We start from the raw sequence: 21,665 nt of genomic DNA on the forward strand, positions 1-21,665 counted from the left end.
TGCAAGTAATTGAGCAAGCCTAAGGTTGGACAATCATTTATTGAATTTACTTCAGCTTAAATTGCATGTCCCATTTCTTCACTGGACTTTACTCTTGACTTTATGCAGTCTATCAGCATTTATTTCAGCTTCATCATTTAGGTTATTTTCTCTGCATCCAAAATGTATATTAGATAAAAATGTGAAAACAATCAATTGGCTTACAGATGCATACATAAACAGAATGTAAGCTATATGGTTTAGTCAAAAAGTTGCTTTTTTAAAATCTTGTTGTTAGAGATTGAATCATTTTATCTCCTCCACTGAGAACTGTTTAGTAGATTTCTGAATTTGATGTACAGAAGAGGCATCACAGATACAAACTAGAGACATGTGCCTCTTTTCTGCATGAAGGCTACAGACAACAACAAAAAATTAGTGTGCATATGGTAGGATGAGCTAAAAAGCAATGGAAGTGGATCCTCTCAATCTCAGCAAATATTTTTACAAGCATAATTTGCTGGGCTGACAGACATCTACTGAAAGAAAATAATTTATTTGTCTAGATTACAATATTTCATGCTACTTTAAATAAATATCTACAATTTGAGAAGTGTGATTTTTCCAACTTTTACTGTGTTAAGCATTACTGCTTAACATGTAGCGACATTAATTCATAATTCTAGACTACAAAACGAATTGAGCTAATAAAATCCCACATTCGCATCTGTCAATCCAGTCAAACTGAATAACGGTGCATTGAGCCAACTGGGAACTCGGAAAAATGCTAGGTGAAATCACGGCGTCAGTCAGTGATGTTCAAGTCGGAAAGTCGGAGCTCAAGAAAGAGGCCTGTGTTCCCGAATTGGATGACCGTTCAAAATATTTTTTTCTATTCGGAGCTCGTTTTTGTTCGAGTTCCCAGTTGTTCGTAACGCACTGAAGTCGGAGGTCAGAGATTTCCGAGTTCAGAGATTTCCGAGTTCCCAGATATGTTGAACACAGCATACTGTAAGAAAAGCATTTTCCGGTGCTGGCAGTGACGTCAAGATGTGTATAGTCCAGCCAAGATGGCTGACAGCATCCCGCTAAACTCGATGCGGAAGGGCTCGAAAAAAGTAGCTTATTACAACACTCCAAGACATTCTAGGTATGGGACACGTTTTTTTTGTTCAACCGGTGGAGACATCGTTATAAGTATTTATTTTGCATTTCAGTATTTTGGGACGTTGATACAATAACGTTAGTTGTTCTGTGACTAGCCGCGTGAGCTAATAAGCAATTCTTACCTCTGGCTTCAACAAACGAAGCAGGCTTCTTTGCTAGCTGTATGATAACCGCTAATCTCTCTTGACTAGGAAAAGTAGACAAGACCTATTGCTATTTTAGGCATGACTAGGACTCAGGAGCCCTTTATTTGCCAAGCACCGCCAGATAACAGAACAGCTTTGCTGACACGCCAAGCGTCACATGACGTTTTCGCCCCTTTTGTCGTCTGGTTATTTATCTAGGTTGGCTAGTTACATTTTTTAAAATTTATATTTAACCTTAATTTAACTAGACAAGTCATAAGTACATAAGAACAAATTCTTATTTATTGGCAAACAGTGCTTATAATTCCACATTTCCAAGTGATAACTTATGATTTACCTAATGAAATACAATGCGACCCCATCTGCTGGTCCGGGTTGGCTCGGAGCAGGAAGAGAATTGGAGGCAGAGTGCGTGACTAGCTCACTGATCAATAACCTGCTGCTGAGGATATGTCCTTGCTAATGGACCCCGAATGTGGCCATTATAAAGACATTCACTGCTGAGTCTATTAGTGCATTTTTAAGAAAGCAATGCCAGCAAACGTGCTTCCCTACCTCTTTACACCATCACAATCCTATTTCCATGGCTCTTTGAATCTCTGTAGGTGGTTTATATTGAAAAGGTGTTGTCCCTTACTTTCACTCCTCTTCATCTAGCCATGGACATTCAGCATGGTCTGAGTTTGTGAAAACGTCACACTTCATTTTTTCTAGATATTTATTATATATGCCTAGCTTAGTCCTAATCATTTTTGTTTTCCAATTAATCAAATCCATGTCAGCAGTGCAGTTTCTTTTGGAATGACTTCCAACTAGACAAACTCTCTACCACAGCATATGTCTGACAGAAAATCTTACATTTCAGGAACATTAGTAGGGAATCTCCCTGATTTCCCAGTTCATAGAATCGTCTGCCTTGGTGTATTTCACTGCTCGGTAGAGTTTAAATGCATCAAGTGCTACTGGATGGGTTGGCCCTGCGATTGTACTAAAGCCCTCCATCTGCGCTTCATGTTAATATCTTTTACAATTACAACAACACCACATTTTCATCATCAATTGTTGCCTTTGTCCATTTTTGTGTAGTTGTTGGTGGAATGAGACGATTAATCAACAAATGCTTGGCCAGGTTATTATGCAAGGCCTAGCATTTGTCTTGGGCATGGCTCCTCACTTCTCCATTCGAATGTAGGGGAACCATTGTTTCAATGTTGCATTATGTAGGCCTTGGCTATGCATTGGAATTGATACAGTGCAGGTATCATATTTTGCACGTTTTCATGATGAGACTATGCATTGTTGAAAATAAATGCTAGACAGTATAGGATGACCCAAATTAGATGGGTCCTTTGCACTTGTTAGCGACTTTCAATTTTTATCCATTATCCCTTTGATATTTTGAACTGGCCAATTATTACTCAAGCAAAGTGGTTTGTAAATCTTTTTTTTATTTTATTTTTTACAAAGAATCAATTGAAGAAATAGAATAGCTATTACCTACTTATAGAATAACATGAATACAGAAAGGAAAATAGCAAGGGGTTTACAGTAACCAGGGGAGAAGCTCTCCTAATCACCAGTATAGCCTAGTGTTAGGGAATCTGATACCCTCATGGGACTAAACCAGTTGCATTGTAGCTTATCTATCAAAATGTGTCTGTGTTGCATTGGAGAGTTGTGGACCCATTCAATGACTGAGGCAGGATGAACAGAATCTACAGTATGTTGTGTAGTTAGTCCAGCTCATTGAGAGGCCCTCCTTTACCTGGTATTGTAGTAGATCTGCTTCCTAATTCCTTAAGTCCTTATGCATAAGACATTATGTCCCCAGGAGACTTTCCTGTGTGCTCATGTGAATTGTGTGCTACTCCAGGACATAGGAACCAAGCCAACCTCTCCTCTGGCTTAATTATATTTGTCAGTAGTCTTTCATTCCTACATCAGCGATGTTAAAGCTTTAAAATGCAGTAGAGATTAGTTTACATGCATCAAGACTGTTAGGGTCCATACATGTTTGGATCTGGATGCTAGGATCCTATTTGTTAAGTGAAAAATGTGGCCCAGTGGAATCGATGTAATGCAATAAAGTAGGAGGAATGTGTCAGCAAATTAATTAATTGAACCTTTTCTTTATCAGAGTGGTAGTGAATCAGTGAAACCAACTGACAAATGTTCAAGTTCCCCTGCTTTAAGGTTGCAATCAATACAGATCCTCACCCTGATAGGCCTTTGTTGTTGTCTGGGTAAACAATTGTCTAGAATTTTCTGCCCTCGTCTTCATTATTGTTAGTTCCCAAGTTCTCACTTTTACCATGAGTTCCTTCCTGTATTTGTAAATATTTTGCTGTAACAACAAGCCCAGTTATCAAACGTCTGTATTTTATAGGCATACATGCGTTTGCTGTAAGGTCTCTTCTGTCAACATGTTCACTGCAGGTTTGTTAGTATCTGTGCCTGCTTGAAATGAACTTGTATATAGCTGTATTATTTACAGTAACCATGTTGTTTTTCCTTTCCAGGTATTCTTTAGAAGATGAACCCTCTAACTTGGACGAGATGCCCCTGATGATGTCTGAGGAAGGTTTTGAGAATGATGAGAGTGACTACCACACCCTGCCTCGGGCCAGGGCCAACCAGAGACAGAGAGGCCTGGGGTGGCTCCTCATGGGAGGCTGGAAGATCCTCTGTGGCAGGTAGGTGGGAAGTGGAACCACTAACTGTTGGGCTGCAACCCGATTCTCCACCCTTCTCCTGACTTGCACACTCCCTGTCAAAGATTTAACAATGTTGGAAACTTCCTCTAGCTAATGCTTGCACAAATCCAATGCTTTTATATCCATGTCCTGAATGTGTAAGTGCACACTTTGGGAGGAGGGTGCAGAATTGGGATTCAGCCTTGGTCATCCAGGAGCTCTCAAAAGGTTTTCGTTTTTTCATCAAGCAACCTGTGGCTTTATTGAAAGATGAGCTATACTATATATTTTTTAAATTGGTTATTAAAAAAAGAAGAAATGTTTTTAATAAGGCAAGTCAGTTAAGAACAAATTATTATATACAATGACGGCCAAACCCGGACGATGCTGGGCCATTTGGCCCCCGCCCTATGGGACTCCCAATCACGGCCGGATGTGATACACTTGCACTGAGAGGCAGTGTCTTAGACCGCTGCGCCACTCGGGAGCCCTATATGGCGATGTAGTTTTAGGGACTTCATTTCAAATCACAAAAATATAGTCATTCCCTGCCCCAAAGTGTGTGTGTTGGGGAAGAGGGGAGAGGGCATTATTGGTATATTTGTATTATATGCCAGAGAAGCTCAGTTTGGATTTCCAACGCACTGGTAGCTGTGCATGAAGTGAGCAGAGGGGATGTTTTTGGTTGAGTTCCTCGATATGCACTACCAGTCCCAAAATACTTTGAGGTCAAACAATACAATGCGGCTTATCCAGCTAATGATTTATTTGACGGGTTTTGTCCTCTACTAAAATACAATTTACAATGTGTTAGAGTGAAATATTTATCAGCACTAACACCAATAAAATGTAATAAGGTGTGTAAACAAATGGAAGAGGGATATTTTAATGCTAAACAAATAACCTTTTGCAATGTTTATGTATGAATTTGATAGAATACTACGTTTTCAGTGTCGTTTGGTTATCAGTGGTGCATCTCCAGCCCAAAACTGCGTATTGATCTTTTCCCTAATGAACAAATCGGATTTTTCACAGCTGACCAGTTTGATGCTTTCCAGTAATTTTATGTATGCTTAGCCGAGGATTATAAAACACAAATAATTCACGCAGAATAACCCCTGCTTATTCAAATGTCCTATTATTTAAATAGTATTCATTTGTGCAAATAATCTCACTTATGAATCTGGACGGTGGCATGTAGAGCGGGGTTACATAGAAGCCAACACAAACACATATTTTTTTCAAAGTTGATTTATGTTGTGTTTTGCCAATGTGCTTAAAGAGTGTAAATGCCAAAGCAATCAGCATGACGGTGTACACCATGAGGCCAGACTTTCTCTTCTCTCTAGTGCCAGAGTTTAGGGCAGAGGCCTAGTCAGATGCATCTGAATATAGACCCATACGTGTTAGCTATCCCTACCACTAACTAGTTGTCTAAAGACAAGCAGTATCACACACAGTCCACATCACTCAGCCATTATGAAGTAGCCATTATGCATGTCAAATGTGTTTGCAGAGACTGTACTGAAACTGATATTCTGGCCTCTTTGCAACCTCTTGTAGACTCAGATGCATGGGAAATGGCTAATCTCTGGATGTTACCAGTGCCACTCAGCCACCCCGGGCAAAACTCACAAAGAACCAATGGAGTAGACTATATGCAATTATTACATAATGCCCTAAAAAGCATTTATTCCATATGTCTGGCTCTTGAGTGAGACTTGACTCTTCTCTTCAGCTGGCAATGAAGTCTGGCTGCCGTAACATTCACATGGGAATCCGCCCTGGAGTGCTCCTAACCTTTTCAGTTAATTTAAAGTGCTAAAAGAGCTTTCTTATAAATTGTCAAAGCAACCCAGTAGATCTAATTAACAGTGACATGGCTTAGGATATAATTAGCAGGCTGGACCACCACATTGTTTCTCCTCAGCGATGCTATGAACGATGAGAGACCTAGCCTGCTCTGGGAGAATGTGAATGTGTACTCAATAATCTGTACTAGTCTCTACTTTGCAGTATCCAGGCTGAACCCCAGTAATACAGTACAAATCCCATGATAATTGTGTAAAGTAACCGTCCCATAGCTAGAGGTTTATTTACATTATAAAATCTACCTGTAAACATTACGCAACTTCCTTTGGTAGCTCACACTTCAGACCTTTGCAAAGGCCATCCATGAGGAAGGCCGTCTGAACAAAACGTGTTTAGTGTTAGGCTATTTATTTAGGGTTTTCTGTTTAATTGAAGATAACCATGAAAGCAAAAACCTTGTTTGGGACGTATGTAGTTATATTCCAATTATGTTTCTTAAGATGTCATTCTTTCTCCTTTTGTTTGGATTACCTGTCTGGAACACTTTTTGTTTCATCTGTTCTTGCACTACTACTCACGGGAAATAAGGGATTCTCATGACAACGTCACCTGTTTTTCACAGCACATTTCTTAGTGATGGTGATGACGTTCTTCATTCTGTCCCTCAGCTGCTGTGACTGCTTGGCTCGTATGTGTCGGAGGACGAAGGAGCTGAAAGCCCGGACAGTGTGGCTGGGCCACCCGGAGAAGTGTGAGGAGAAGTACCCCAAGAACGCCATTAAAAACCAGAAGTACAACTTCTTCACCTTTGTGCCTGGGGTGAGTTTACACACAGTGCTGAATGTTAGCTTATCTATCAGGATGCGCTTTAGACATATTTGAAATGTGTCGTTCTAAAGGACAAAGTTAAAACTTATTACGAACTTTTATATTAGATGTGTCATGTACCAATTTATAATAGTTCAGGGTGCATACAATTCCAACATATATTTAGAAAAAGTTATAGAAGAACAGGCTGTGAAGAAATTGCTGTCACGAACTGAGGTGTAATGTTAAGTTTCCAACAAAGCTCAGATCAACCAAAGCTCAGTTTTATTTACCAAATGGCTTTATGATGAAGAGACTGGTCCTCAGCCAGTGTCATAAAACTGTCTCTCAGAAACATATTCTCATCCATATTGAGCCAAACCCTCTGCTTTTCTCCTACACTTTGAATTATTAAATGGTTTAGCAGTATGAGTCATAAAATGTCAACTGTCTCTCAGAAACATACATATTCTCATTCATATTGAGCCAAACCCTCTGCTTTTCTCCTACACTTTGAATTATTAAATGGTTCAGCAGTATGCTTTATCCTAAAGGTCAAGGAGTTCATTAACTATAGAGCGTCATTCATTGATCCCATTGGCTCTAATAATCTGGGACTGGAAGCAAGTGCTCATCATTGTGATCATTACAAAAAAAATGAATTTGGCTATCTGTGGGAGTCTAACTCCCACAAATGGGAGACTAGTGTACTCAAAGCATGCGCAGACCAACTGGCAAGTGTCTTCACTGATATTTTCAACCTCTCTGATCGAGTCTGTAATACCTACATGTTTCAAGCAGACCACCATAGTCCCTGTGCCCAAGGAAGCTGGGGCCAAGCTTCCTGCCATCCATGACCTATATACTAGGCGGTGTCAGAAGAAAGCCCCAAAAATTGTCAGACTCCAGTCACCCAAGTCATAGACTGTTTTCTCTGCTACCGCACGGCAAGCGGTACTGGAGCGCCAAGTCTAGGACCTGTATATAGCCTAGTTATTGTTATTTTATTGTTACTTTTTTATAATTTTCTACTTCGGTAAATATTTTCTTAACTCTTTCTTGAACTGCATTGCTGGTTAAGGTCTTGTAAGTAAGCATTTCATGGTAAGGTCTACTACACCTGTTGTATTAGGATCATGTGACACAGTTTGATTTGATCTAACCCATCCGGTGTGCTATGACTGTTATCTGCGTTCTTTCTTCAGTGCAGATATTCACTCATCATTTTCTTATTCTTCTCAGGTTCTCTACCAGCAGTTCAAGTTCTTCCTCAACCTGTACTTTCTAGTGGTGGCCTGCTCCCAGTTCGTGCCATCCCTAAAAATAGGGTACTTGTACACCTACTGGGCACCTCTGGTAAATGTGTTTTTCACTTTTCAGGATTAGTGTGAATGCTTTGTGTAGGCTAACCTTTGTGTTTTTGAACACACAAACTGACGTTGTCCCAGTCCTAAATATGAACACACTTGTATTACACCCTGTCAGTACTTGTTATGTGTGTTAAATGTCAACGGTGTGTTTTTATTTCTGCCACCCAGGGCTTTGTGATGGCTGTTACAATGGTACGTGAGGCCGTGGACGAGGTCCGGCGGTACCAGCGGGACAAGGAGATGAACTCCCAGCTCTACAGCAAGCTCACAGTGCGAGGTTCATAACAAAACATGTTTCCTCCTCCGTATGGATGAAGATACTACTGTAACTGTTATGGAAATGGCTACTCCTCTGCTCACACTTGATTGGTCACATGATGCTGAATGATATTGTAGTTGTACTTAAGCTTGCCCCATGCAATTAAGGAACAACACTCACAGGGTTCTGCATTCTAAAGAAAGTCATTCTACTTGCTGTAATTGCATTGATTTCTTTCCAAGACTGCAAACAGTTGTGTGTGTGTGTGAGGATATCCTCTAGTGTGATATCCATGACACGGGAGAGGGATGTCAGTTTCACACACAGAATGTGTGTGTGTCTAGTGCAGGGATGGGCAACTTGGGTGGGGGCCACAAAAAAGGGTCTCGTGGGTCTGCATACACACATCCCCCCCACACCTTGCGGGAAAAACATTTTAGCGGCCGCCCTCGTGACAGCAATGATAACAGCATTTAAGTTTCCTGAAATTCTGCACATTTTGCCATGGGGTGTAGAGAAAATGTTGTTTTTTAAAGCAAGTTCGCTGCAATTCCACATATTTTGTCATAGGATGGAAGCAAATATTTTCAGTTTATAATATGATAACTGATGATCAGTGGGCCCCACCCCAGTCGGTAATTCGACCATGCTTACTACACGATTAGATAGCTGGCCACTATACTAACTTACCAATCTAAAAAATATTAGCTGACATGGGCAAATTGAGTGACTGCTGGTTGTGCATCAGCAATCAAATGTTGAAATTGCACGTGTATTTGTTTCTAACTCTCAAGAGCCCCCCCCCTAAAAAGAAATCCCCCAAAAATGAATTAATTAATGTTTTGTTTGTTGTAATTGGTCCTCGGCCCACAAAAGGAATGCGGGTCGACAGTTTCCCACACCTGGTCTATTGTGTGTGTGTCTGTCTGTCTGTCTCTCTGTCTTTCTGTCTAGTGTGTCTATGTGTCGGAAAGAGGGTATTGAATGGATATAATTGAGAGTGACCTGGTGTGCCCATGTTTTTGTCTATGCCTCAGACCAGGGATCAGAACAGAAGGGTATTACATTTGCATGGGCAAGGCAATCAATCTCTTCAAAGTTGAGGGAGTGCGAAGAAGAGTGATGGAAAAACAGGGTTGTGGTTTTAAGAGTCAGCATCACTTTCAATGACCAAAGATCAATACATGCATTTTATTTCACCTCTGTTTAAACATTCATAGTGTGTCTTATGAGGTAGTCAATCTACAGTCAATGTGTCTGTAAAGGAGCCACTTTAGAGATTGCTTTCTGTGTTTCTGTCTATTTACAGACATTTGATCTTGGTTCTCTTTATTTTTCCCTCAGGTAAAGTTCAAGTGAAGAGTTCTGACATACAAGTTGGAGACCTCATCATAGTTGAAAAGGTGGGTCTCTTATAGCTCTTGTGAGCAATGTTGCAATCCTGTAAATTCACTTTGTTTGAGTATCATATGGCCCTAAGTGATTCATATGACTGGATCACCGTAACTGCCTAGTCAGGGAAGTGACCTTGTTCAATTATTCAGGAATATCCCAGGACTACTGTTACTGCGCTCGCTAACATTTTGACAACCATACTAAGCTCACTTAGTGGCCTTAGTTGACTAGCTAGTTCTCACCTCATCTTTTTCTGTTTTTATCTCATTATAATGTTTTGTTGCAGAACCAAAGGATCCCTGCAGATATGATATTTCTAAGGACATCAGAGAAGACTGGTGGGTTGTAGGGTCTCAGTGTCTGTAACATGGAATAAACACAACATTCCCAAAGCACAACAAATACCATCAGTGTAATTATACTGAACAAAACTATAAACTCAACATATGACAATTTCAATGATTTTACTGAGTTACAGTTTATATAAGGAAATCAGTCAATTGATATAAATAAATTAGGCTTGAATCAATTGATTTCACTTGACTGGGCAAGGGAGTGAAGCTAGGCCCAGCCAATCAGAACGAGTTTTCCCCACAAAAGGGCTTTATTAAAGACAGTAATGCTCCTCAGTTTCATCAGCTGTCTGGGTGGCTGGTCTCAGATGATCCCGCAGGTGAAGAAGCTGGATGTGGAGGTGCTGGACTGTTGTGGTTAGACGTACTGCCATTCTCTAAAATGACATTGGAGGCAATTTATGGTAGAGAAATGATTCCTGCAGTCAGCATGCCAATTGCATGCTCCTGCAAAACTTGAGACAGCTGTGACATTGTGTTGTGACAAAACTGCACATTTTAGTGGCCTGTTATTGTCCCCAGCACAAGGTGCACCTGTGTAATGAACATGCTGTTTAATCAGCTTCTTAATATCCCACACCTGTGAGGTGGATGGATTATCTTGGCTAAGGAGAAATGCTCACTAATAGGGATGTGAACAAATTTGTGCACAACATTTTAGAGAAATGTTTTTTGTGCATGAAGAATTTCTGTGATTTAAAAAAGTTTTTACATTTTTTTATTTCAGCTCATGAAACACAGGACCAACACTTTACATTGGGCATTTATAGTGTAGATAATAAAGTTTGACATTAAGACTACAAAGTTATGTAGTCCATATAAATGATTAGGGGAAGGGATTGTTCAATTATAGTAGTGTTATTACATTTCCCACTCAGTAACTTTATGCTTTCCCCTGTCATGTTTATCTTGGCTAATATTTACGGGCAATTTCGGTTATACAATAGAGCAGAGAAAGTAAAGTCATGACAGTTCAAATATCCCACCTTGTCTTTCTATCTAATTCAGCTCACTGAAACAAATCTTTCCTGAAAAGTAAAGTTGAGTTTCATACAACTTTTACTAGAAAAAAGTACTGTAGACTGAATAAAGATATCGGATTTGGGAATGATAAAGACCCAAACAAATTCTTTACAGTTATGATAGTGAAGAAATGTATTTGATATAAACACATTCCAATTTCCAAAGCATTAGATATTCAAATACAGGACTGCCAAAGCCTGTTCTCACAGAATTAAATACTCCTCTCTTGTCACATTATAGTAAAGTAGCAGGATTTAACCTAGATCTGGCTCTCTGTCCAGAAAAACACAGATTATAATTTATCGTAGATTTAGGGACTGTCCTGTGACTTATATGTGTAATGAAAAACCCTGCCCACGAAAGTACAGTATTAATCAAAATCTTAACTATTTTGCATTTACAAGCAATAAAACAAGCATGTCCACCTTTTTGAATAGAACTAATAAAGAAACCTCAACATCAATCCATGATTTTACTATAGATGCAGTACTACAGAATGTAATGAGTGAAATGAGCCTTTGACTGGCGATAAGGGACAGTATTGAGCACAGTGTGGCTCGTCTCATCAGAGGCCTCTATGTTCTCTACCATCAGATGATTGGCTGGGGAATGGAAACCATATGCCAGACTCCTCCAGTGACTGATGATTTAAATATCAATTAATCAATGGTTCCATCGGGTCTCGGGCTCCTCTCTGAGAGGTATCATGAGAAATAAAGGCTCTGGACATAATTTCCATCAATCTCCTATGTGTCAATATGCCCTCGCAGGGAGCACTGATGTCTTTATGCCCTCACAACATCTCAGTGGTGTTATGTGTGCAGAGTCATCATAGCAGCCATGAATCATCCTCAGCGATATGTTTTCCATCATGCTTAACCCCCTGGGCCCATTTAAAGCTGACCTTTAGCCTCTCTGTCAAATAGCCGTCCTCGTCCATCAGTTTCATATAGAATATTACCTCAGATCCATACAGTTCATGACCTCTAAGCATTTGTTAGGCTCTTGTGGACGGCTAAGTGGCTTTCTCATGGCTCTATCGTGCACATGTTGAAAGCAGACATACTGTAATGGTTTGACCATTAGTACATTAATACTTTCAGGCTAAGAACTGATATTTATAATATGTATACATCTTCTTTCACGGTACTGCATATCTTTCATATTTTAGGTACTGACTAAACCCAAACGTCTCTGATTACACACAGTTATTTTTTACGAGGGATTAAAAGCATACCTACTGTAAAACCTTTTGTTTTTCTAGGTTCATGTTTCATCAGGACGGACCAATTAGACGGAGAGACAGACTGGAAGTTGAAAGTTGCTGTTGTTTGCACACAAAGACTACCTGCTCTTGGGGTATGTACATGACCTGTTCTCAGTATGTGACTAATATAACTGATAAATGTCATGTTATATTCAGTGGTTATATTTTGTGTTATTAAAAACATTATTGTCAGTATTAGGTTGTTTTTAATGAGGCATGGAAACCTTATCCTCATGATAGCCAGAATGCCATAGAACACAGTACCTTCTTTCTCTACGATGAGATTATACTAAACACTTCATATTTATGTTTGTTTTTCTGTCACTACTTAATGTGACCACAGAATTCAAGTTTCAGCAAGTCAACTGGACGATTTCATTACCATATAAGGTTTCCAGTCGATGGGGGATGGCAATCACTTCTTCATTACTTTTTACCCCAATTAAACCCATCCTCCCTACTTATTGTAACAGGATCATTTTTAGAAGGCTGTGGGGTCATTTTAACGTTCAGTGAATTGTGACAAGCTTTTGAGAAGATCCATACAGTTGTTAACCAAATCATATTCTGTCAATTTGATGAGGTCTATTGAGCTGCTTGGTTCTATTTTATTAGTTATATGTCCCATGTGTTATGATTGAATTATCTTTATACAGGGATAACCTTTCACCCAATAACACTTGAGAGTGAATTGAAATTATGTTGGACAGAGCGGGAAAACAACATAATTCAGTATCGCTATTTGACCAGATTACTAATCGAGGTTACAAATTCTAACTTCAGATACACTTTTCTCATAAAACTCTCTTGTCCACATAAGCAAGGTATTTATTTGAACGTTTGATTCGGAACCCCATTCATTTCCTCTCATTTCCTATCTTGATGAGACATTTAGTCTATGTGGTAAGACACTTGCTGCAACTGTGTCTCAGAGAGTGACATAATTCTGCCTCTATTGTGTCTGGCCCTAGAGAGTCTGTATTTCATCCGTGGGAGGCATCTACTGGCAACAGCTCTACACTGGGGCTGAGTAAGATAATCTTCCCCTCCCTGCATGTTCTCACCCTGAGAGCACTATGTGAGCATAACTGAGGGTACCTGGTGCATAGAAGCAGCCTGGCTGAATAATTTAATGTTTACAATCAATTCTATTCCACAAGGGGAGTGGGCTGCAGTAAGATCGGCGACAGGTCACACAACTGAAATGGAGCTTTTGCACCTTTTATTTACTAGGCAAGTCAGTTAAGGAAAAATTCTTATTTGCAATAAATGGCTTCCCCGGCCAACCCTAGCGACGCTGGGCCAATGCCCTATGGGACTCCCAGTCACGGCCGGTTGTGATACAGCCTGGAATCGAACCCGGATCTGTAGTGTCGCATCTAGCACTGAGATGCAGTGCCTTAGACCGCCGCGCCACTCGGGAGCCCCCAACTTGATACAGTTTTTAAGGGGGTTGGGATAATAGAAGAGTGTAAGGGAGTGTCTGTACTGTATGTGTGTTTGCAGTGACATATTTTTTACGTTTTGGGTTGTTTTTTTACTGTGTCACACACACACACACACACACACACACTTCTTTTCGCTGACACGATAATCCCATCCTTTTATAGCAGGTGTTATCTTTGGCAAGCCTCACAGGTTTCTTCAACTCCTGACACTTTGATACTCTCTGGGATAGTTAGGAAGGCTTTTTATGAAGGGAAATATTTACTTGATTACTTTATTCAGGTCATTTCTACCCCTCTCTCAGGACCTCTTTTCCATCAATGCTTATGTCTATGCCCAGAAGCCTCAGCTGGACATCCACAGTTTTGAGGGAAACTTCACAAGGGTAAGTGGCTCACTGACATCACACTGTCAAACAAATGTGAAAGGTACATGACATGAACACAAAAATAGGATCAACATCACAAAGGGATATACCACGTTGACAAATGGCAACAATAAAGAATAGTGTGAGCAGCAGCAGTATCTCCAGGAGGCATGGTGCTGAGTGCTGACATCACAGGAAGGTCCTCCCTGCTCTCCTCCATCCGTCCCCTCACTTATTTTATTTTATTAATAGCAGATTAGTGCAGCCCCCAGAGAGAGTAGAGCCCCAACACAAAGCCCCTCTGTGTATCGCCTTCACTCTTGGCGCCACACCAGGCTTAGTGAGCGAGCACTTCCTCTGCTCATTCATCCTCCGCGGCCTTCCTTTGCATAACGTGTACTTTAGGTCCCGGCCATTCCCACTGACCCCCTTCAACTAAACGTACCTATTTATGAGGCTTTCCTTCCTCAAGACGGATATGAAGCTTTGTTTCTTTCAGTGTTCCCTACTTCTACATTCAGTGGTCAGACTCTGAGAACGATGTGGGAAATTATGTCAATGTCAGAGTGGGCAAGCATTCAGCCAACCTGCCATTTTATTTTTCATGCACCTTTTCCCCTGTTTTAATGAATTGACCGGATGTGGGCGCTTGGGTATCATAGTTATCATATCAGGCATGCAATTTGAGCTGAAATCGGATCCTCGGCCTCGGCACTCATTCTGACTTGAGCTGTTTTCAGCGTACGTCTTTATTTAAGAGCATCGGGGGTGTGGGTACTACTCTGAATCGAGGCCCTCTGGGGGCTTATGTATCACTGAAATCTCATCTGCAACCCCACCCAGGACTCTTTTAAAGGAGCCTCTTTCCCCACTATTGCCACATCTTGTGAAAGTATCGATAAGGGAGTATGTAGCTACAGTATGTAGCTCGGACCCATGGTAGCAGGTGTTTATGGAAAAGAATGGTACTAAATGGCAGTCTGGTATTCTGACTGCACCGTCTGAGGATGGGTGGTCAGGTATTACCATATAAAGTAACCTTTTACTTCTTGAATGTTGAGCGAAGATAAACACATTTTTGAATTTTCCCCTCTAGGAAGACGGTGATCCACAAATCCATGAGAGTTTGAGCATTGACCACACCCTTTGGGCCAGCACTATTGTGGCATCTGGTAAGTTAAAAAAAACTTCTCAACGGTGTGGTTTATGATAGGTTGACTCTTAATTTTCATTTTGCATCCAAAGTTTGCAATTAAGCTTTATCTAGACATTTCTGATGTGTAGTTGTTTATGACTTGGGATCACATTTTCCATCCAACCCAATTACTTTTTGTAGTGAGATACAATGATTCGGAAATGGGAGATTTAAATACATTTAAATTAAATGTGTGAGCTTACAGTGTATAACTTTCTCCTACCTCAGCCTGCTAAGCTTAATTCCCCACACCACAGTTGTCTCAGTAGAAAGTGTTTGACACTTTCTCAGTCATTCTCCACACCATTGATCTGCGGTTTCCCTCTCTCCCTTGGCCTGACCTTGAACACAAAAACACACATCCTTTATTGCCCCCAACCCACCTTTTACTTACACACACACACACACACACACCTAACTTAGACCTCTGACATCATTCTTGTAAGGCTTTGTCATTGTCCACCACATAACTCTCCTTGGCTTTCATCAGAAGGACACTCGATAGACTTAGGTCTTTGTCTGGGACTGGTAAAGCACTCCTCAGATGATCACAGTTTTGCTCTATTAGGTGTGATGAGTCAAGTTGTGAGAAGTTATTCACATACAGTGGGGCAATTTTGTTTCTGGTTTCCTTTGAGAGCTCTTTGGTCTTGGCCATAGTGGAGTTTGGAGTGTGACTGTTTGAGGTTGTGGACAGGTGTCTTTTATACTGATAACAAGGTCAAACAGGTGCCATTAATACAGGTAACGAGTGGAGGACAGAGGAGCCTCTTAAAGAAGAAGTTACATGTCTGTGATAGCCAGAAATCTTGCTTGTTTGTAGGTGACCAAATACTTATTTTCCACCACAATTTGCAAATAAATTCATTCAAAATCCTATAATGTGATTTTCTGGATTTTTTTCTTCTCTTTTTGTCTGTCTTAGTTGAAGTGTACCTATGATGAAAATTACAGGCCTCATCTTTTTAAGTGGGAGAACTTGCACAATTGGTGGCTGACTAAATACCTTTTTGCCCCACTGTATTTAAATGAAATCTTGTCTGTGCCAAAACCATTTGTCACATTTTTGCCCTTTTATCTTCAGTCAAGGTGATTCATTACATTTGATTTGTTTCCTCACCGAATGTTCTCTCCTAATCTTTCAATAGTTTTCTCTTTACCCTTTTTCTCACCCAGTCGTGTCCTCTCTCTCTTCCTCTTAGCCTTTTTAGTTGGGGGATTGCATGGGCTGTATTTAAGTTTATTAGTGGTCTTGCTCTCCCATTTAAGCTCATTTAATATTAATGGCACATTCGTCTTCTGTAATAAGGGTGCCTTAATGAATCTGCAAATAAAGATGGTGGAGTATCGATTGGCTTTTAAGAGCTGCTTCCATGGGAAGTCCGGCCAGGGACCAGGAGCCTAGCACATTAAACCTCTGTCTCTGTCTGTGGGGCTACAACCATAGAGCATAGCCGCTCTCTGCGCTTTGCATTGTTTTTTTCTACCTTTTAAATATCTAGGTAAGTCAGTTAAGAACAAATTCTTATTGTCAATGACGGCCTAGGAACAGTGGGTTAACTGCCTTGTTCAGGGGTAGAAGACAGATTTTTACCTTGTCAGCTCAGGGATTCGATCTTGCAACCTTTCGGTTACTAGTCCAACGCTCTAACCACTAGGCTACCTGCCGCCCGCTTACTTGACAAAGATGAGTCTGAAATGTGTGTGTGTTCCAGTTAATGAGCAGCATTGCTTTCCTGTCTCTCTGTTTGACAGGCACGGTGATAGGGGTGGTGATCTACACAGGAAAAGAGACCAGGAGTGTACTGAACACGTCCTCGCCCAAGAATAAGGTAAATGTTTTTTGTGTACAGGAAGAAAGAAGTTGGCGATTTGTGTGTGTTTATATGTGCTTGTTGTATGAACAGATAACCCATAACGTTACACCAAATATAACCCCTCTATTTTATTTAAAGGGGTTCTTTGGGGTTTTGGCAATGAGGCCCTTTAACTACTTCCCCAGAGTGAGATGAACTCATTGATACCATTTTTATGTCTGCATGTTGTTTGAAGGAAGTTGCTAACTAGCTTTTGCGCTAATGCTAGTTAACAATTGCGCTAATGCTAGTTAACAATTGCGCTATGCCTGGAAGTCTATAGGTGTCTGCTAGCATGCTAGTACATACCCATTGCTAACTAGCATTAGCACAATGACTGGAAGTCTATGGGTGTCTGCTAGCATCCTAGTAGATAGACTTCCAGTCATTGCGCTATGGGTAACGCTAGTTAGCACTGGCTCTTGAAACTACATCGAACTTCCTTCATACTAGACACGGAGACACATAAATGGTGTCCATGAGTTCATCTGCCTCTGAGGAAGTAGATAAAGGGCCTCATTGCCAAAATCCCAAAGTATCCCTTTAAGGCTCCCTTTATTAAAGATGTACAGTAAGCAGCTACAAAAAAAACTGAAATGTTGTCATACCATTTATAAAATTTCAGTGGTGTTTTTATAAGATTATAAGCCTCAAAAGTTTCAAGGCCCGTACAGCATTGAGAACCACAGAACTCCTCTCTCCGTTCCGCTGCCTTTCTCTAATCAGTAATCAATCACTGATGACCTGTCAATTCTAAAGGTCACCCCCATGCTAATTAACCTGGAGGGAAATTAACCAACCCAGGATTTAAATTACATTTTCAGCACAAAGTTAATCCTGCAGAATCCCCATTGAGCGTTTATTCTCCCCAGAACGAGGAGATTAATGAAAACACGTTTCTAAATATAAGATTTCAAACCCAAGATCTTCAGATTAGATGGACGTGGGTCAACTCATAGAGAGCTATCGATTAGATCCCGCTGTCTGGCACTGTTTTGGCAACAGTAGAAGGAAGAATATCTCTGGCATACACTGATATGTGTACAGAGTTCTTACCTAAAGATCTTTGCCACAACCACACTCTTCTGTGTTAACCTTTTTGTTAGTTGACACTCTCCTCACTATGGACATTTTTTGACAAGTTCCTTTTAACAAGATCGCTGATGTTGCCGGTCGAACAGCAAGGGCCAGTGTTTTGTGTAAGCTCCGCGGCTGAGAGGAATTCAATATTTCAAGGAGATGTCAGAAGTGCCAATATGGAGACTGAGATTGGGGAGAAAGTCAATACAGTGTGGCTAAAGTCACAAGAAGGTTTTTGCCTCATAATCTATTGTGACACAAGCCAGCACAATGCACTTGATCTGAGTGACAGGACATCAGGTGCAGCTTCTCTCTCTTTATTTGGATGTTGTTAAAACAGAACATCAACATTCTGTGATGTGAGATATTCCCCAACGTCTATTCCTCATTGAACCCTGTACTTATTATTTCCACTGGTGCTTCACAGACCACATTGGCAGTTACTAGAATGATTAACATGATATACAAAAAGATCCGAAATGCTTTCTCTGCTGTTTTGTCTTTTTTCCCTTTTCTTTTATGCACAATCATGTGGAATGTTACTGAATATACTACCTGCTTGTTATTTTTGCCATGGTCTTAGTGTTAGGATTCTTTGGCTTTTGCTCAATGAATATGCATGTCTCAAGGCTGTGATTCATCATCAAATTTCACACAAACGCAGCCGTGCAGCCAGATTAAATAATTCCTTTCACTTTTAATGGGTTTGGGATGAATGGAGTAAAATATGCACTTTTATTCATTGATAGCATCTTTAGGTTGAGGTAATTGAGTCCTTTCCCCCCCTGACTGAATGAATAGTGACTTCATCTGATCCTCAGCAGCCTCAGAAAATGAAGGTTGGTCCATTGTTCAGGCAAAAGGGTATCCTTTGCTTTTCAGCCATTAAACTGTGTCCTCTGTCTTAAATTTTTCTTAATTTTAATCTACCAAACCCCCTATTTTTCTCAATAGCTCAAGCATGAACCTTGTAGTGAGGCACTGGGGTGGGGGGGATATTTCTTCCCCCCTCTACAGCGGGGGTTTAACTACAGCAGATAAGTCACTCACTGCTCTCTCAGTGCTCTCAGTTCTCTGGGGAATGGGGCTGGTAGGGGCTTAGCAGCACTGGAATTCACCTGCTTTATATACACCCCCCATCCTCCTCCTCCCCCCTTTTCAATCCAAGTTCCTTTATTTAGGGGGAGATGTTATGGTTTGCTGTTTTTGTTTGCATGGTGCGGAGATGAAAGACCTCTGTGTTCGGTGCTTTGCTGCGAGCCCTGCCAGAGAGGGGAAGGGCACTTCTTTTTTTGACATCATTTTCCCACATGCTCCATTGGCTGAGCGATGCACTTGAGAAATAAAAGAAAACTTCGGACCTTTTGAAGGAAAAGCCATTTCAATATGGGAACTTTCTCTTTTTTGGCTTCTTTTTGTGGTATTCAAGGAGGTTTGTGACAATTCAGTTTATGGTTTACCAGGAAGTGCCACCAAGAAACTCATCTCTGCCCAACAACATGGTTTGCATGATAAAAGACTGCAGTGGAGACTTTCGCTTGATTATTCTCGTGTTCTTCACCCTTGACGTAATAAGGTTGAGGAACTCATTATGCTAGGAGGGGATAAAAAAAATATGTCCTCTTGAAAGTGAGACTTAAGGAATGTCTTAAGCATTATTTGCAGTAACTAGCTTTATAAGTTCATACACTAGGGAGCCTGCTGTCTCTATATGAAGGAATACTTCTATATGAATGCCTCTGTCGATCCTACAGCTATTGTCAGCAGTAATCATGCGCCTATGAACCTGAGTTATACTGTTAGCACTGAAGTCCACTGTGTACTATCAGCTCAAATACAACCATCACCGTCATGTCTCTCTCTGATGAGCCTAGCAGTTTAGCAATAAAAACAAACAATAATCCCAGAAAAGTGCAAAAACATTGTCCAGATCAACATATGTATCCTAAGAAACAATTCACTGTATCACAATTCCAGTGGGTCAGAAGTTTACATACACTGCCTTTAAACAGCTTTGAAAATTCCAGAAAATTATGTCATGGATTTCGAAGTTTCTGATGGGCTAATTGACATCATTTGAGTCATTTGGAGGTGTACCTGTGGATGTATTTCAAGGCCTACCTTCAAACTCAGTGCCTCTGCTTGACATCATGGGAAAATCAAAAGAAATCAGCCAAGACCTCAGAAAAAAAATTGTAGACCTCCACAAGTCTGAATCATCCTCAGGAGCAATTTGTGTGTGTGTGTGTAGGTAAGTAAATAAATAAAACAACAGTAAAAATACATTTCAAAAAAGAGTAGCAAGGCTATATACAGACACCTGTTAGTCAGGCTTATTGAGGTAGTATGTACATGTAGGTATCGTTAAAGTGACTGCATATATGATGAACAGAGAGTAGCAGAAGCGTTAAAGAGGGGTTGGGGGGGGCTAAACGGGTGATGATTTAGCACTGTCGTTGCACCAAACCTACCCATAAATATCAATGCCTTTCTTTAAAGTCAATACACAATTATTTATTTTTAAACCTGCATATTTAGTTAATATTGCCTGCTAACATGAATTTCTTATAATTAGGGAAATTGTGTCACTTCTCTATTTATTTTATTTCACCTTTATTTAACCAGGTAGGCTAGCTGAGAACAAGTTCTCATTTGCAACTGCGACCTGGCCAAGATAAAGCGTAGCAATTTGACACATACAACAACACAGAGTTACACATGGAATAAACAAAACATACAGTCAATAATACAGTAGAACAAAAGAAAACAAAAAGCCTATATACAGTGAGTGCAAATGAGGTAAGTTAAGGAAATAAATAGGCCATGGTGACGAAGTAATTACAATATAGCAATTAAACACTGGAATGGTAGATCGGCAGAAGATGAATGTGCAGGTAGAGATACTGGGGTGTAAAGGAGCAAAATAAATAAATAAATACCAGTATGGGGATGAGGTAGGTAGATAGCCTATCTGTAAACAGCCCATCTAAAGTACAGGTGCAGCGATCTGTAAAATGCTCTTAAAGCTAGTGAGGGAGATGTGAGTCTCCAGCTTCAGAGATTTTTGCAATTCGTTCCAGTCATGGGCAGCAGAGAACTGGAAGGAAGGACGACCAAAGGAGGAAATGGCTTTGGGGGTGACCAGTGAGATATACCTGCTGGAGCGCGTGCTACGAGTGGGTGCTGCTATGGTGACCAGTGAGCTGAGATAAGGCGGGGCTTTACCTAGCAGAGACTTGTAGATAACCTGTAGCCAGTGGGTTTGGCGACGAGTATGAAGCGAGGGCCAACCAACGAGAGTGTATAGGTCGCAATGGTGGGTAGTGTATGGGGCTTTGGTGACAAAACGGATGGCACTGTGATAGACTGCATCCAGTTTGTTGAGTAGAGTGTTGGAGGCTATTTTATAGATGACATCACCGAAGTTGAGGATCGGTAGGATGGTCAGTT

The 21,665-nt window shown here is 40.6% G+C and overlaps 1 protein-coding gene across 1 annotated transcript in view; it reads left to right on the forward strand.

Annotated features, from left to right (window-relative positions):
• Window positions 1-993: 993 nt before the first annotated feature.
• The window catches only part of atp9b (ATPase phospholipid transporting 9B), a 55,433-nt gene continuing 34,761 nt past the window's right edge, over window positions 994-21,665 (forward strand). Inside the window, exons 1-11 of the mRNA XM_024441867.2 lie at window positions 994-1,129; window positions 3,812-3,985; window positions 6,466-6,616; window positions 7,847-7,960; window positions 8,143-8,251; window positions 9,578-9,636; window positions 9,915-9,966; window positions 12,269-12,363; window positions 14,022-14,102; window positions 15,181-15,256; window positions 17,035-17,111. Of these exons, the coding sequence (XP_024297635.1) occupies window positions 1,050-1,129; window positions 3,812-3,985; window positions 6,466-6,616; window positions 7,847-7,960; window positions 8,143-8,251; window positions 9,578-9,636; window positions 9,915-9,966; window positions 12,269-12,363; window positions 14,022-14,102; window positions 15,181-15,256; window positions 17,035-17,111 (1,068 nt within the window). The 5' untranslated portion in view covers window positions 994-1,049. The remainder of the gene's footprint in view (window positions 1,130-3,811; window positions 3,986-6,465; window positions 6,617-7,846; window positions 7,961-8,142; window positions 8,252-9,577; window positions 9,637-9,914; window positions 9,967-12,268; window positions 12,364-14,021; window positions 14,103-15,180; window positions 15,257-17,034; window positions 17,112-21,665) is intronic.

This window comes from Oncorhynchus tshawytscha, linkage group LG13, assembly GCF_018296145.1.
Source record: "Oncorhynchus tshawytscha isolate Ot180627B linkage group LG13, Otsh_v2.0, whole genome shotgun sequence".
Taxonomy (NCBI): domain Eukaryota; kingdom Metazoa; phylum Chordata; class Actinopteri; order Salmoniformes; family Salmonidae; genus Oncorhynchus; species Oncorhynchus tshawytscha.